Below are 17,275 nucleotides of genomic sequence, written 5' to 3' on the forward strand. Positions count from 1 at the left end.
TACATGGGGGTGGCTGTGGTGACCCTATAGGCTGCAGAGTAATGTTATGCAGAAGTGTTATGAGTAACAGATGGGAACAGTGAATATATGAGAACAACCTATTTATGGTTTTTATGTGATATAATATATACATATAGTGATGGTATGGACAGGGACGTGGAACCGCTGCGCCAAACCTTCGATTCAGACTCCTTTATTTTTCTACTGTCTGAAATTTACTGTAGTAAAATGGTAGTACAGCATTTCATCACCACTACGTAAATCATCAGGGTACTGTGGAACATAAAATATATTTATTTGATTACAATTTCTGAACAAGAAAAGTTCCCTAAATTCATGTGAAAGTAAATATAAGTTATGTGCATTTAGTAAATAAGTTGTTTTTTTTTTGTTTTGTTTTGTTTCTTAACTACAGAATATCTAAAATGAAGACAGAACATAAACTACTATGAAACTCTCTTGGTACATTTCCAGAAGCTTTCTTCTACATATATATACATATATACTTTGTATGGTAAATCTTAGAGAAATTTTTGATTAATTACAGAAACATAGGGTATTTCTTTACTAAAAATATGTACAACATTAGGATTAATAGTCCACAAAATATATGTAGAAAAGCAAAAAAATGCAATGGTATCTCAAGCCACCTTAATAAACTGTTTAAGCCCTAGGTTCCCAAACTGTGCGCCGCGGCTCCCAGGGGTGCCGCAGCGATGTCATAGGGCTGCAGTGGCCAGGTAGAGAAAAAAAACCCCAACAAAAAAAGCTTACCAATCTGGCGGCCCCGAGGACCCTGCATCCTCCTCTCTCCTGCCATTTGTCACTGAATGTCAGGCTTGATGACGTCACGCACGACATTCAGTGACAAGCATCCCACAGAGCGGGAAGAGCGAGGGTGCAGAGCGGAGATGCAGAGGTGGCAGAGCGATGGCGCAGAGCGAGTGGATGCAGAGGGGGCGCAGAGCGAGTGGATGCAGAGGGGGCGCAGAGCGAGTGGATGCAGAGGGGGCGCAGAGCGAGTGGATGCAGAGGGGGCGCAGAGCGAGTGGATGCAGAGGGAGCGCAGAGCGAGTGGATGCAGAGGGGGCGCAGAGCGAGTGGATATGATGCAGGGGGCACAGTGTGTGTGGAGATGATGCAGGGGGCACAGTGTGTGTGGAGATGATGCAGGGGGCACAGAGTGAGTTAGCTGTAAATTATTCTTTGACAGAAATATAATTGAAAAAAATATATAAAAATATTATTTTCCGTTGGATTTATGTGTATTTTTGCATACAACTAAATAAGTATTTCTGTCCTGACCTAAATACTTGTTACGTTTTTTGACCCAACTACTTATAAAATTGACTGCTCGGTAATTATTTTGGAGGGGTGCTTTGAAAAAAATATGGAGACTCTAAGGGTGCCGCGAACTGCAAAATTTTGGGAACCACTGGTTTAAGCACTGCGGATATTCATAATATACATTTATTATATAAACATACAAAAACCTCACATAAAACTGTGATAACACTACTCAGTGTCAAACCATATTGAAATCACAATATTAACTAAAATGTATATAGAGAAAGCACAAAAATATATAGGTGCACCTATATTCAATATCTCTTGTATCTCGTTATAATTGAAGCAAAATGTTGGTATCAAATCAATGAAGTGTCTTGGAAGGAAAATTTATACCAAACAGTCTCACTTAATCATGAAGCGATATTGTAATAAAGGATTAATAGTCCCTTACAACAGAGCCAATTTCATGTAACCAGATGGACATTTAGGCATTTGAAAGCGGGGATTACGATCCGCAAGGTCTAAAATTAAGACAGAAGTTACTACGAAACTTTCTATAAGTACATTTCCAGAAGCTTTCTTCTAAATATATACACTACTATATGGTAGATATTAGAGAAATTTTTGATTAATTACAGAAACCTAGGGTATTTCTTTAATAAACATATGTACAACATTAGGGGCTAGATTTATTAAGAGGCGTGTTTGGCGGCGTTTTTAGTAAATCTGGAGGGGGCAAAACCACCGGCAAACTAGCCGAAAAGCGGCGGGTTGAGCAAACCACCCTTTAGTAAATCTAGCCCTAGAGGACTAATAGCCCACAAAATATATGTATTTGAGCAAAGAACCTAAACAATAGAATGCTGTCAGATGAAAATATAGAATACACAGCTACGCATTTAGGGCCTGAGTCATTAAGGAGAGCAAATTGTAAAAAAAAGAGTAACTTTGCACCTGGGCAAAACCATGTTGCATTGGAGGGGGAGGTAAATTTTAAAATGTGGAGAGAGAGTTATAGTTGGGATAGTTCATGTCATAGATTAACTTTAAATTTCAATGTAAAAATAAAGCTATCAAATATTTGTGTGATAGCTGAAAAACAACCAGTATTTATCTTATGTGCAAAAATATAAACTAATTTGCACCCCTTGCATTGTAACATGGTTTGTCCTGGAGAACATTTACTAATTTTTTTGTCTTACGGTCCTTAATGACTCGGGCCCTTGGTATTTCTAATACATCTATGAGGAATTTGTCATCAGAAATGGAATTACCTCAGTCAGGTGGTTCTTCATGGATTCCCCTAAATCCGATCTAATTATTCTAAGAGCAGAGAACAACCTCTCAACACCAACTTGGGTCTGTGACCACAGTAACCACCAGGGCAACATCTTGGACAATTTTAGGATATACGGTAATGGCCTCTTTGGGTTTGGAGGAATGGTTGTCTATGTGGAGACTTTTTTGGACTCTCCTTGTGATCCAAATATTTTTCAGTTTCATGAAGGGGCTGAAGACATTGCGGCAACACTAACCTCTTCCTCCTGACATTCCTGTAACCCATTCATCCTAACTGCTACCTCAAGCAGAGCATCTTTCCCTTTAGTCATCCGTTGGTCATCCAGCAGAATCCGGTGCATTGAGTCTGCTTAAACAGCTGCCTAAAGAATGTTCTTTTCTTGTAATATTTCTAATAATAGGGCCTCTCTAAGTTTCATGGAAGCATCAAAGCCATCTGCAGTTGACCCTCCTCTTTGGGATTTTTGATACATCGGGTTCCTCCACTCCTTCAAGAAAACGCCTGGAGCCAAGTCCTCAGCTTTGTAATATTTAGTCCCTGTGGGTGATGGAGCAACTCTTCCAATTCCGTCACCTGTGTCCACCGACCTTCGCTTAGTGTCACTTGAGGGCTGGTCATGTCCACAAGACACGGCTTCAGGTCAAGCAGGCGCTGAATCATTAAGTAGGTATTGCCCCAACGTGTATAGATATATAGAATTATTTCTAAAATAGAACCCTTGTAATTACGATACAAATCTCAGGTGTGCTCACTTTATTCTGCCATGTACAGTCTAAGGAGCCAACTGCAAGAAGGTTTTGTAAACTTATATAGTTTTTAGTTCTTTTGTGTAATAGCATTGGTATATGATAACCTAGACTTTTACTATAAAATGCTGATGAGCGTATGCCCTCTAGTGGTGGCAAAACTAGACACATCTCTAGTTTTTAGTGTTTGTTACCTTTTAACTGTGCCATTAATCGTTGTTATTACAGTTAAAAAAAAATAATTAGTGAATGCAATGGTGGTGCCCACTGGTGATGAAGCTGTGTGGCCAGATAACATTATCAGATGCATCCCCCAGGAAATTTGTAATAGAGAGAGAGAGAGCTGTGGGTATCTTTATTACCCTCTCAACGCAATATCAGTAAGGCTGGTAACACGCTGGCATTAAGAAATTGTCAGTGGCACTGCCTGTTAAACTCGATCAGTGGAAGAAGTCAATGGGGAACACTTGCAGTGAATGTGAGTAAATAGAGCATATAGCGTCGAAAAGACAACAATGCCACTCCCCACTGCAGGGGCCAATGGGTACGGGATGATTAGAACCAATAGGTAGAAAGTTTAAAAAGGCTGTGTAACAACGAAAATAGCGTATAAAACGCAAATTGCATTATGTCTCAATAATGAGATTAGTTATTAGCAATAAAATATGGCACTTGCCTTGTAATTATTAGGAATAAAATACACATTTCCTACTACAAATGGCAAGCCATCCAAACTGCTTTAATTGGGATATTCAAAGGCCTAGAAGATTATTATTATTATTATTATTATTATTATTATTATTATTATTATTGTAGATTTGTAAGGCACCACAGTGCTCCGCAGCGCCGTACAGTAGGGAAAACAGGACGTACATAAAACAAGGACATACAAGGTAGACAAAATAAATGCAGACATGAAAACAAAGGTTATGAAGGACCCTACTCATTAGAGAGCTTACATTCTATGGGGAAGAGGGCACAGCTGAGGAGCGCATGGGACTTAGAAGATCCATTATTAATTGCAGCCGACCTTCTGAGTTGTTTTTCCATAATGGTGAGATGAATTGCCTTTAATAACTATATAATCTACTCAAAGGAACATAGGGGCAATCTACCTATGGTTACTGGTACAACATCTCTTTTTCTATATGAATTAGGTACTGAGAGTTGGACAGTAGTGGGTTCGATTGTGCACTAACATGAGAATTTGTAGGCTATTGTAATGTTTTTTTCTTTTTTGTTAAATGGATAATTGTGCTCCTGTTTTGTAGAATCCGAATCTGTTATTTTGTTCTCTGTTCCAGGGTATCCGCACACTGACCTTGCATAGCATAGACTCCATTGAAGTCACCTCAACTTGATATTTCTAGCAGAAACTTGTCTAGTGGGTACTTCTGCGATGCTAATGGAATTCTGAGTAGACGGAGCGCACTGGTTACTGGGGTAACGCCATTATTTATCATTTGGCCTGGGTGAATTCAGGTCTACGAGACAAATCCATCAACTCAATTTCCACACAACAGACAGCGGAAGTATACACACAGGTTGGTAAACACGGTCAGGATGTTCATCAAACTTAACATAGTGGAGTAAATGTATCAAGTTGAGAGTTTTCCGGCAGGTTTGAAAAAATTGTTTATCAGTGCGCATTAATTCCAGATTTCTGTGATCCGTAAGAACGATCGCTGGATGGACAGAACCCTCAAGAAGATGTCTCTGTTCCCCAAAAAAAGACACTTGATGGCCAGGAATTCCTTGTTTCCAATATCAATTCTTACCTGATGTCCTCTGGCAAGGAAAATAAGTACAAGATCTTCTGACCTATATCAAGCTGAGCGTTTTATGGTGAGTTTGAAAAGTGGAGATGTTGCCTATAGCAACCAACCTGATTCTACCTGTCATTTTGTAGAATGTACTAAATAAATGACAGCTAGAATCTGATTGGCAGTTTAGTAAATCTAGCCCTAAGTTTTGAAAGAGTTTCTGCACTGCAGTTGGAGTGAAGTTGATTGGTCCTTCTTTCCATCCACAATCTAATGGACAAAAACTGAAAGGATTAATCAGATTGAACAATACTTATGAGGTTTCATCCGTTACCTTCAAGATGATTGGATAGATTTCCTACCCACTGCTGAATTTTCTTACAACTCTGAACACAGCTCCATTTCCCAAAATCCTTTCTTTGTCAACTTTCCCAGTTTCTACACCAATACCGATACTGTGACCGATAGAATCACAATTTTACAGGAAACTCAAGAGAGGCTTGAGACTTTGAGAGAAGCTCAAGAACATTATAAACCAGCTGCTGACAGACACCGTGTGCCCAATTTCCATATTGGAGACAGTCTGGCTATCCACTAAAATCCTCAAGCAACAGATACCTTCTCTGAAATTGGGCTAGAAATATATTGGACTGTTTAGGATTCTATCCCAAATTAACCAACCAAGTTGCTTTCTGCTTAGAGCTTCCAGCCTCTATGAAAATGCATCCAGTATTCCATGTTTCTTTGCTTAAACCTTTTCATAACCCCTTTCCTGGTCAAATTCAGGCCCCACAAACCACATGTCATTGTGGAAGGAGAAGAAAAATGTATTCCTGAAAAGATCCTAGAGTCTAGAATCCACCGAAATAGATTACAATATCTTTTGGAATGGAGGGGATATGGTCCAGAAGAAAATGCTTGGGAGCTAGCATAAAATGTTCATGTCTCTAGATTAACTAGAACGTTTCATCTAAGACATCCCAACAAGACTGCTTCTGAAATGTCCAGATTTGATTGCGGAGTTTCTGTCTCTGAAGGCCACTGATCTGCTGACTGAGCTATTGTGGCTGCTGGACAGCTCCCTGCCTTTACTCTGTGTTCTAGCTCAGTTTAAATGCTTTCATGTTCTAGCTCCACCCTCTGCCTTCCTATATTAGCCATGCCTATACCTGTCTTACTAGCCAGATGATTGTGCTCCTGCCAGTAATCTAGTTCCTGCTGCTGTTGCTGCAACCTGCCTCCGGTTATCCGTTTTTTGTATACCGACCCTTGTTTGTCCTAAACTACGCTTCTGCCTGAACCCTTATTTGCTTCTCTGTGTACTGAACCCGGCTGCTTTTGACCATTTTTATATGAACCATTAGTGGCCTGGTCTTCTTGCCATTGGACCCCAATCCACTCTCCAGATGGTTACAGAGAAGGCGAACCAAGCGACCATTAAGTTGGAACATGACTCCATTATAATTTCACCGTCCGCACTGTGCATACGCCAGAAAGGGACCTTCGCCAATTAATGCAATTCATGTTAGAACAAAAAATGCTCTTACGACTGCCACAACTTTAAGGGGCGGCATGGAGTGGGAAGGGGCGGATAAACGTAGGAAATGTACATAGGGCGTTCCAATGTGGATGAGGCAAAGTCAAGTCCTGGGCATCTTGTAAGTAAGCTTTTTTATTTTTTTTATTTTGGGCGTATCTCTTGCACAAGCTACGGGGCAGGTGTAAGTGCTGACTGATAGTGAGATGGTCTTTGAATTAAAAACTACACATATGAATGCCACTAGATGGCACAGAACGTGTTTGTGCGCAAGTAAGAGACTATAAAAACACATTGTACGTACAGTACACATTAAGAACATCATCATTTCTATATGTAATGTACAATTTAAAAAAAAATATTTGTACAAAATTGTGCTCTGATGTGACTTTACATTGCACATATACATGTGAGTATCCTGTATTCTGTTCTGTCTGTTAACATACGGCACATAACGTTTAGAAAGAGCGTCAAATCAAAACGCATCTCGAAATCCGCATGGACTTGAATACAGGCACAATGACACTCCAGTTCCATGCTCTTTTCTTTTTTCAACCAGAGGTTGCGTGCAAGTTGCGTTTGGATACGAATTGGGCTCATTATCTCTCGTACAGCACTCTCGCACATGCTCACATCCCTCTTCACTTATTCGAAACTCATGCATGCTTGCTCTCTCTCTTTCTCTCCCAACATATACATATAGACACGTTTACACATACGCAAGCACACATTATTTCTATCTTTATGCTCATATGCAAAGATACTGTCACGGCTGACTCGGCAGAACTATGGATCCCCGAACTCTGCTGAATATGACTGAGCTCTCTCACGGGCGCGGAGTTTAACGGGTACGTGGTTTTCACCAAGGAACCCCGCAAGGGGGTATGGACTTGGCGGCACCTATTCTGCAGGTCGCGGCCCCACGAGAGAGTATACAGCAGATAGGTAAGGAGGAGCCAGAAGGAGGTAGGAGACTCACTGGAACAGCAGTGGTACAATGCTGGAGAAGAGCAGGCTGATACCACAGAGGTAACTCTGGACGGCTGCAGAGGAGTCACGGAACAGCGGTAGCTCTGAGAGGCAGCGGAGTGAGAGAACCGAGGCTGGCACCATACAGGTAACTCAGGTAGTGGTAGAGGAGTCACTGAAACAGCGGGGTTCAATGCTGGATGAGAGCAGGCTGATACCACACCATGCAGGAAGACAGGAGCCAGATCCTAGAGCTACAGGAAGTAAACTTGAAGAATAGGCATTAGGTGAACACGGGATGTTTAAATAGTGCTCCACGATCCCGTGGCCAATGAGGGAACTGCGATTCAGCACATGTGCAGACCAGACTGCAAGATGGTACCTGCTAAGAGACTGATGCCCAGATATGCCGACATCACCGCCTGTGAGGGGAAGGTAAAGGCACAGGTGCCCGCAAGCGGGACCGGAGCGTGACCGATATACACACTAAAGGTTCCCTGTAGTTAAATTTATACACACAAAGGATTGATAAAATAGTGACTTAATATCATAATAGAGTAACACGTTACTGGGATTTAAACAATACTCACTTCTGAGAGTGGTTTAGTGACATCTTATAATATCTTGCCTAGTAAGCTATAATGTTATGTATCTAAGGATTATATCATATAATTTATATGTACCATATATTTGATCTGAGTTATCTCTATAAAGTAAAATATTTTATGTTTGTCTGGTTCTCTGATAACAGAGGATAGGTATTTGTAATATATTATAGTGGGTTTGATAACAGAACGGTGGGAATTTAGCAACTAACAAGAATTTGTGTGCTATTGTATGTGGAGGTCAATAGATGTGTGATATTTGGGCAGTATAGAACCCGGTCAAACAAGGGAATTATTGCATGAGTAGCAATCTCTGATTCTTAGTTGGGACACCTGTCTTGCGTTGTAGTGGTACAAGGCCAATGTTTAAAAAGGTTGAGTAAAAAGATGCCTCATTAGAACGTGTGAGATGTCACGGGTGTGTAGGTAATTTACACGTGATGAAAAGAGAGGATAAGTTGCAAATTGCGTTATGTCCCAGTAATTAATGAGTTTAGTTATTAGTAAAAATGATGGCACTTGTCTTATTAGGAATAAAATACACATTTCCTACTACACCCATTTACATTATTTTATTAGTTTAAAAAAAAAAGCTGTTAAAAGCATGATTTCTACCACCGGTGAGGAAGGGCCTTAGTGTTAAATGTAATGTAAAATCTATGTGAAGAGTCATACATCCAACATACAATCAGATGGTTTTTGCTTTTAGTATTTTTAGTTTGCGGTATCTCAGAATAATTCGTCTGAAAACTTTGCTGAGCTGATGCTTGCAAACCTAAAATATTTAAAGCATGCCAAATTAATGCCTCCCCCCCCCCCCCCTTACTTATCTTGACAACCACGGCTGCAGAACAGCAGTGATAGAGACACTGCGCTGAGATTTTTTTTTTTTAGCAATTTTTAAGCCTCCACACTTGCCCTGTATGAGGGAGGTCCGGGTAATTTCAGAGAATAATGGGGGGGGGGGGGGGGGTACTTTGTGATGAGTGACCGTAGTAGCATTTCCCAGGGGCATTAGACTCCCCTGTCATCTGGCATGTCTGTGAGAATGCGGCACTGGCTTGTAATCTGTGGCTTATTAAAAGCTGACGCACAACCCTCACATCATGTGACTGGACACGGAGCACTCGGTGCCACAAGAGCATAACTACTACTGGTCTGTATAAGTGGATCAGGAGGAGATGTGACATCAGTAAGGTGAGCTCTGGTGGTCCTATGATATTTTTACTTAATTTACGAAACCTCAAAAAAGGTCAGTTACATAGTAAGTGTATGTCCATTGGGAATGTGTACTATTGGTGGCATTACTCGTACCAATGAAATTATTGAACATTACTGGTGACACAATTCCTATTGGTGGTATTATTGGGCATTCATACTATTGGGGGTGGCATTCGGGGGATTACAACTGGTGATATTATTGGCCATTACCACTACTGATGAATTAATGGGGTTTTCCACTTCTGCTAACATGTTTGGCCATGATAAAACTAGTGACATATTGATGGCAAATGTTATGACCTCTGGGCATATGACTGAGGAAGTGCAGCCTGTTAGATACTATGATAACAGCTACTTGCAGCGAGTACCGCTGGCCTGGGGAATTTGACAGGGGTCTTTTGCTCTTGACCTCTTGGGAATGTAGCAACACCCTTGGCTTCAGGAACTGTTAGATCACAAGCACAGGATCTCTAATGCCGCCTGCATACACCAGCAGTTGCTATCATAGAGCAGGTATTTGGAGCTGCTGTTCTCTGCTAGTTGGCAAACACTCTAGTAAAGACAGTGTTGGTGACTCACCGTAAAGTCCCATTGCACCCTAATAGAGAAATTGTGATACACTCAAATTCCAAACAATGTGATATATGGCATCGGAAATCTAGCAGGTTGCCCACCACTGGTTTAAAAGGAAACTGGTGCACTACCATAACCATCATAAATAGAACAATAAAGTAACCAGCGCCAAAAGGCAAAAGTATAGGGTCAAGGATAGCAGCCAGGAAGAGAGAAGCCTACTGTAAAGCAACGGGCATGGTGTATGGTGTTACAACCCATTAAGATAATCCATACCTGAACTGCACATTTTAGCCATGTTGTTATCAGGAAGTATCAGTGATGTAGCTATAACATCTCCTTGGAAAAGTATTTCAGGGGTTAAATTCCACCTCCACAGGGAACACTCAGGAGTTGAGTGAATTTAGCTACCATTCTTATTTCTGTTTACTCCCTGTTGTCCACTAGTGAGCTCTACAGACAGCCAGGAGCCTGACCCAGCAGGGGTTACCTGAGGGAAGACACCTGGGGAGGTAGGGGAGGGGGCTGGATAGTGTAAGCAGCCCACCAATCAAGACCTTTTGCAACTCCCCTGGACAGGCAGTTCCCAAGGTGGGATTAGGAGGTAATAAAAGAGGCTACCCCGGGAGCTGGACGGTTGTGACTAACTTTTGGGCAAAAGGTGATGCTCTGCCAGAGATGCGCTGTGGAACATATCTTACTTGATTTATTTGAACTGATTTCCTCATTTGTTGGACCTGTTATCGTTAAGGGAGCTGTGCTGTATGTAATCCTGTTCTGCAGAATAAATCATCCTTCTATTGATCCCTTAATACCGTGTCCGAGTGATTTGGGAACCACGTATCTTCACACCTACAACCCAGCTTCTGTGGTTCATCTAAAGTTAATTCCTTGATCCTCCAGTGTAAGATCAGAAATAGTATAATAGTGGGTCTGGCACCTGACAAACTTCACGCGGAATTCAGCTTTGTTGTGTTTAACAACTACCGGTGGACATCAGTGTTAGATTGTCCAAAGCATTGGTATTGTCAGCACTGGGTAGCGCTCTTCTTTACTAAACTAAAATGTACTCACCACACGTATAGTATTATACTCTTTCTGATATTACACTAGAGTTTTCCAGATCCTTTCACCTAGGTTTGCATTGAGCTGGAAAAAATCTGAAGAGACGCTCTATGCAAAAGCGTAAAGTCTCATCAAAATCCATTTATTGACTTAACCCCTCACTCATGATTAATTTATCTGCACTGACATCAATACATATGGCACTTTTGTGTGATTTAAAACTTTTTTTTTTTTTTTTTTACATTGGGCAATGTACGCCTACAAATGTGCTTTTCTCCCAAAGTGCAACTGGGACGGAAGAGGACTCCCATTACAAGTACAGTGCAGGGAACATTGTTAGAAATCTGCTCTATCCATTTCATCTCATTGTAAGCATCTCACTCCTGTTTTTGCACTGCTCTGCAAAACTAGGTGCACTTACATGGCATTCTTACTCTGCAAGAGTATTTTGGTGGGAATCTTGAAGCTAATGTGCAAATTGAGACACACTGCTACCAAAGAGGAGTCTACGGTATGCCATGGCTGTTCTGATGTTGTAAAATACCTGCATGGTTATGTCTGGAATAAAGAAGTAAGAAATGGTCTAGTTTTTAAGGTATAGTTTAAGCTATAGTACTAACTATGGACATTGAATATTGCAGGTTTTCTGGCTTTATCCACAAATAAGAGGACAGCTGTGTGAAATATGCTATTTTTCAGTAATCGTTTTAATCCAACTGTAATTTCGTAGTCTTGTAATCATTTTTTGTATCTCGTTTTTTTTCTTTGCATGCAGTATTTCCTCTTATTGATATAAATACATGTCCTCTCAGTCAGAATTTCAGTTCTGCTTTTGATGCCATGCGAGATGCTAAGTTTCTGCTATAATTATTACCAGTGACCCATAATGACTGCATCTAGAACTGAAAGTAAAAATATAGAAACCAGGACAAACTGTTTAGTGGGAAAAAAACAAATTAAGTGGATGAGCTGATAAATAAAATGTGTGCAATAATAAATAACGAAAAAATAGTGACGATGGTATAGTAAAGTCATAAACATAAAACATTTCCTAATCCATAAAGGTTTATAGTTTGTGCAGCAGAGGTCCAAGTCCTTTTTTTTAAAAATAGTATTTAATTGACATTTGGGTTCTGGGTGGGGGGACGACGACAAAAAAAAGAGACCCAGGGAGGGAGGATATTGAACTACTGTCACATCTGAGGTAGGCTGGTGACTAGATCCACAAAGCTGGGTGGCCTGATAATGTTCCTTTACATGAAAATGAAAGGACTGGTACAGGTAGTTATAGACTAGCAGAGGACACCGGGCTGGGACCATAATGGAACTGGAATACTGGAACTGGACTGGAGCCTGAATTCACACTGCACTGTCTGAGCTGGAACAAATAGGAAAGACTGCAGACTGCTGGGATACAGGTTGGAGTCTGAAATACAACATTGCACTGGCAACAGGTAAGGGCTCCAGGAAGTCCTTTTATACTAGTTGTTGTTTCCTGATTGGAGACTGCGGTCAACTGGGCAGCAGCAGCACTCTGAGTTGCTGAGATGGATCAGGTGACTATATCCAAGATGGCAGCCACCTGGAACTGGTTTTGGCTGCTATCTGACTGGCTGAGAGGAATCGTGACCGAATCCAAGATGACAGCGCCCATACCCTGCTTCTGGTGGGATCTTTGGAGTTGAGACAGACTGGACAGCATCTTGCAGAGATATCTGAAATCGGCAGAGCCTGAGGACCGCAGGGACGGCTTAAACGGCGGAAATGTAAGTGACAGGACCTGAGAGCCTGGTGTGTGATGACTACAATCAACACAAATGATCCTTATTATTGAAAACAACATGAACAGGACTGAAGTGGATAAATACGCGTCTGTTCAAATCCAGTGAAGAGGGAGGAGAGGTCTAGGGGACGTAGGAATACTAGTGGATGGTATTAAGGGGATGGAGAGGCAGAAAAGGAGGGACAGCGGAATGAATGAAGATGCTGAGTTCTCTAAACACGTCAACAATAGAAAAGGATCCCCAGTATCAAAGTAATCTGTCCAGTATTGCCATATAAATTGATTGGAATGATCATGGATTATGCTGGTAATATGTTCTAATTTCTATAACTGTCATACATTATTAATTAGTGTTGGGATTGTAGGAGGATCAGGATTTTTCCAATTTCGGGTGATCAGACATCGAGCTGCAGTAAGAATATGGCCAGCGAGTTTCCAGATCAACCTATGGATTTCAGGTGGTACACGAGACATGAGATAGTAGGAAAGGTGCAAGGGGATTTGTAGGTGAGTGACCTTATGAATAAGATCTGACACTTCACACCAAAAGGGCTTAATTTTAGGGCGGCTCCACCAAATGTGGGACAGGGTACCCAGATGGTCGCAGTTCCGCTAGCCACAGTCTGAAGATGCTGGGTAGATTGCCTTCATCCTGGAAGGGACCAAATGCCATAAAAAGAGAAGCTTATTTTAGTTTTCCCTAATCCTAGTACATATGGAGAATTTGACTATTGCTTCGCGGATAGCAGACCATTCTTCTAGATCAAGCAACTTGCCCATGTTGACCTCCCAACAAAGCTCATAAGGTTCTTTAGATGGTAATTGTAGCAATAGTGAGTAAAAGATAGAAATGAGGCCTCTGTAGGATGACCTGGAAAGACAGAATGTTTCTAGTGGGGAGGGATGGTAGGGGGTGTGCAGATTAATTTGGCCATTATAGAGGTGATGGATTTGAAGGTATTGGTAGAAGGAGGTAGTTGGAAGGTGGAGGTGATCATGGAGCTCAGGAAACTCTGGGAATTAGCCCGAGGGAACTATATCTGGGAGAAACTTAGTTGTGTTTAGTTCAGTCAGGAAAGGTCTTGTGGTTGAGACCAGGTTGGAAAGACAGGTTGTACCATAGAGGAGTAATCCTTTTCAGGTTAATGGCACAGACACAATAATTCCAAACACAGATGGAAAAGCGTATCGTGGAGGGTAGATGATCCAAAGGGGGCAGATATTTGGGATATAGCCAGTACAGGGAATAGGGGGATGACATATGCAATAAATCCACTTCCACATCAACTCACAACCTGGTGTGAGGGTTGGCGTGTGTAGAACAGCTTGGGTGAGATGTGCTGATAAATGATATTTGTGGAGGCAGGGCAAACGAAGCCCACTCGCTCTTAGATTGACGAAAAAGAGTCCTCTGATGGCCCCTTGGGCGTCTCCCAGACCATATAAATCTGGAGATACTGGCCTGGATATCCTTTAGAATGACAGAAGGGACTTGGACTTGCAATGCCGGAAACAAGTAGATTGGACTCTGCCTACCCAAGATATGAAGGGAGAGTTCCAGGTATTCAGATCCAGTAGGTACATTTTTTTTACATTTTTTTTTTTTTTTTACAATGTTTATTGGATGTCCTTCTATATGCATTCAAGTGTATTTTGGCTCATTTAGAGTTGGCCAGATTTGTGCACCGAATGTGCAAAGGAAAAGACAGGCACACAAAAAAAGCGTACATACGTGTATTTGTTGAGCCAGACGTATCTCAATGTGCGACTATCTTAGAAATAGTAGAATTTGAACCAGGCATACAAGTGTTTTTTTCCTACACTCCATGATTGCAATGCGACCTGACAGTGTTAATAGTAAATGCTATTGTCATCTTACCCTATTCGTAAACAGAATAATAATGTAATGAAGTGTCATATACACGAGAGAATATGGCAGATTAGTGTTTTGACAGTTCTAAATAAATGTGAAAGTCAATATAAAATGTTATTACTAACCCTTCCACATCTGGGGGTATATTTACTAAACTACGAGTTTGAAAATGTGGAGATGTTGCCTATAGCAATGGGTATGTAAATAATATACTTATGTATATAATGGGTGTTGTCACAGGATGACCTCCTATGCCACCCTGTCTGTTGTTGCTGGGAATCGGCTGGGCTTACTTTGCCACTGTTCCCTTTTGTTATCCCAAATGCGCCCTCTTTTCGCAGTAGGAGGGGCTTACACGTGCAGCCACCACTGGACTCCTTGCCGGAATCCAATACCGGGTTTCTTCTGGGCTGGTACTCCTGACCTCTTTCTATGGATCAGGGAAGCTGTGGATGGATCCCCCTGGCCTATCACACTGACCAGGGCTGCATGGGTAGCAGGTAGAGTGGTGGTACTGGAAAAGCTTGGGTCCAAACCTCAGAGACAGCCGGAGAACAGATTAGATTTAGGGTCTAATCTACAGGTCACAGGAATACAGCAAGATTGAAGATGTTTCCAAGCAGGTCTTTGAAGCAAGTTGTTTATTTGCTATCATGCTGGTTAAGGGTACCAGTGATCAGGTCAGATGTTGAAATCAGAAGAACCAGTTTCCAATACAAATAAGTGCCTTTTATACAGTTCAGACACAGGCTATTTTGAGCATCAGGATATAACCTGTTTACACAAACATGGATTTACATGCATTGCAAAGCCAATAATATTTACACTTGGCTATGAAATTCTTAAAAACCTTGCTGTGATATCTTGCATCTTATTTCAGAGGCAGGATACATACTAGCAAGTCAAAATGGTCTATCTGACATGAATACCTTCTTCAGACATTTGCGAAATACACATTCCCACAGAAGAGCAAAACCCAAAACAAGCCACTTCCCCACATCACAAAACACCAAATGCTTTGTAAACAAGGACTCATTGTATCAGATATATACATCAGACATAATGCATTTCCTCTAGAGAGGCTAAACAGAAAAAACACATTTTCTACCCTGGTCTCAGAAATAACGATTTCCTATCTCAAAATATACACAATATTAAAAATAAGTGCATTGGCAATTTATATAAATAAGCGCCCTGTGCTATTTACTTTAAATAAATTCATACCATAAGTTATTTATATGTGATTTATAGGTATGTATATAATATGGGTAACCAGTAAACAGGCAGAGGTCAGGGGCAATCTGCGTTCAAGCAGAGTCACTATCAAAGCCAAAGGTCACAACAGGAATCTGGTCAAATGCAGAGTATCTACAGGACAGAGCTGGTCAGCAAATGTGCAGCAGATGGACGCTAATCCCTGCAGGGAGGCTGTCCCCTGCCTTAAACGCAAGAAGTGGCCAATCAGGAGTTAGGGCCATGATGGGTACTTACTGGCCTCCCAGGAGGGAATTAACTAAGCCTGTTTGCGCACACGTCCGGATGCCAGCAAGCAGTGCTCATTCTAAAGGCGCCCGGCCATTGCCCAGGTAACGGCCAGGACAGAGCTACCGGAAGTGATGTCCTGGCTGTTGCTAAGACAGCTGGGATGCAGGAGAAAGCACCCCTCACAAAAGTATGTTCACAGTAAAACTATAATTATGTCCAAATGAACACCATTGTATTTACATACTTTCAGTTTTCTTTTTTCTCTTTCACTATTGTGTTTTAATATTGGTGCTAACTGGTAAATAAATTAACAATTCACTACTTTTGCAGAATGGTTTTGCAGCCAGATTGAATTTATCTTCTAACATTTATTGCTAAAATTAAACCGGTTAGAGTGCATTTGGCAACAATGCAAGTTCGATAGAAAACTACATTGGCCAAATATAAGACTACAAGCAGGGTCACCTGGTGTTGCATGGGGCTGATTTGTAATGTGTAGTAGTAATCATTTTTGATTCCGAGGGCGTGCGAAAGTACCGAGCCGGCTCAGCTCGGTACTCGGATCCCCTAGGTTCGGGTGTGTTCGGTTCTCGAGGAACCGAGCCTGAGCATCTCTAATAATAACAGTGTTCTGCATGGACATGCAGTATCCTCATCATCATCATCATTTATTTATGTAGCGCCAACATATTCCGTAGCGCTTTACAATTGGGTATTCAGTATATTATCAAACCATCTGCATGTATATATCTACATAAGACTATTACTACCTGACTGCTGAAATTAACATCTGTCAGTACAGTCATTATCATCTGTTATAAGTTCTATAATAAAACCAACATTTTTGTTAAGTTTAAAGTGTGTGTGGCTTAACATCCATATCCAACACTGATGCTGACACCTTTTACAGACACCCACAAAGGTTCTGCCAATATATTAAACCTAATTCAGAAGAAAACCAGGAAGTCCACAAAAGTGTACCTTTTAATGCAGAAACGAGTTTATGTGGGTGCCAGGTCAAGCGTTGGCGTCACAGCAGCTATTTTTGTGTACGAGATGGAAATG

General features: G+C 41.2%; 1 protein-coding gene across 1 annotated transcript in view; it reads left to right on the forward strand.

Annotated features, from left to right (window-relative positions):
- The first annotated feature begins 5,019 nt into the window (after window positions 1-5,019).
- MAP4K1 (mitogen-activated protein kinase kinase kinase kinase 1) overlaps window positions 5,020-17,275 on the forward strand; it is a 71,726-nt gene continuing 59,470 nt past the window's right edge. The window contains exon 1 of the mRNA XM_075186849.1: window positions 5,020-5,181. Coding sequence (XP_075042950.1) covers window positions 5,179-5,181 — 3 coding nt within the window. The 5' untranslated portion in view covers window positions 5,020-5,178. The remainder of the gene's footprint in view (window positions 5,182-17,275) is intronic.

This window comes from Mixophyes fleayi, chromosome 9, assembly GCF_038048845.1.
Source record: "Mixophyes fleayi isolate aMixFle1 chromosome 9, aMixFle1.hap1, whole genome shotgun sequence".
NCBI lineage: Eukaryota > Metazoa > Chordata > Amphibia > Anura > Limnodynastidae > Mixophyes > Mixophyes fleayi.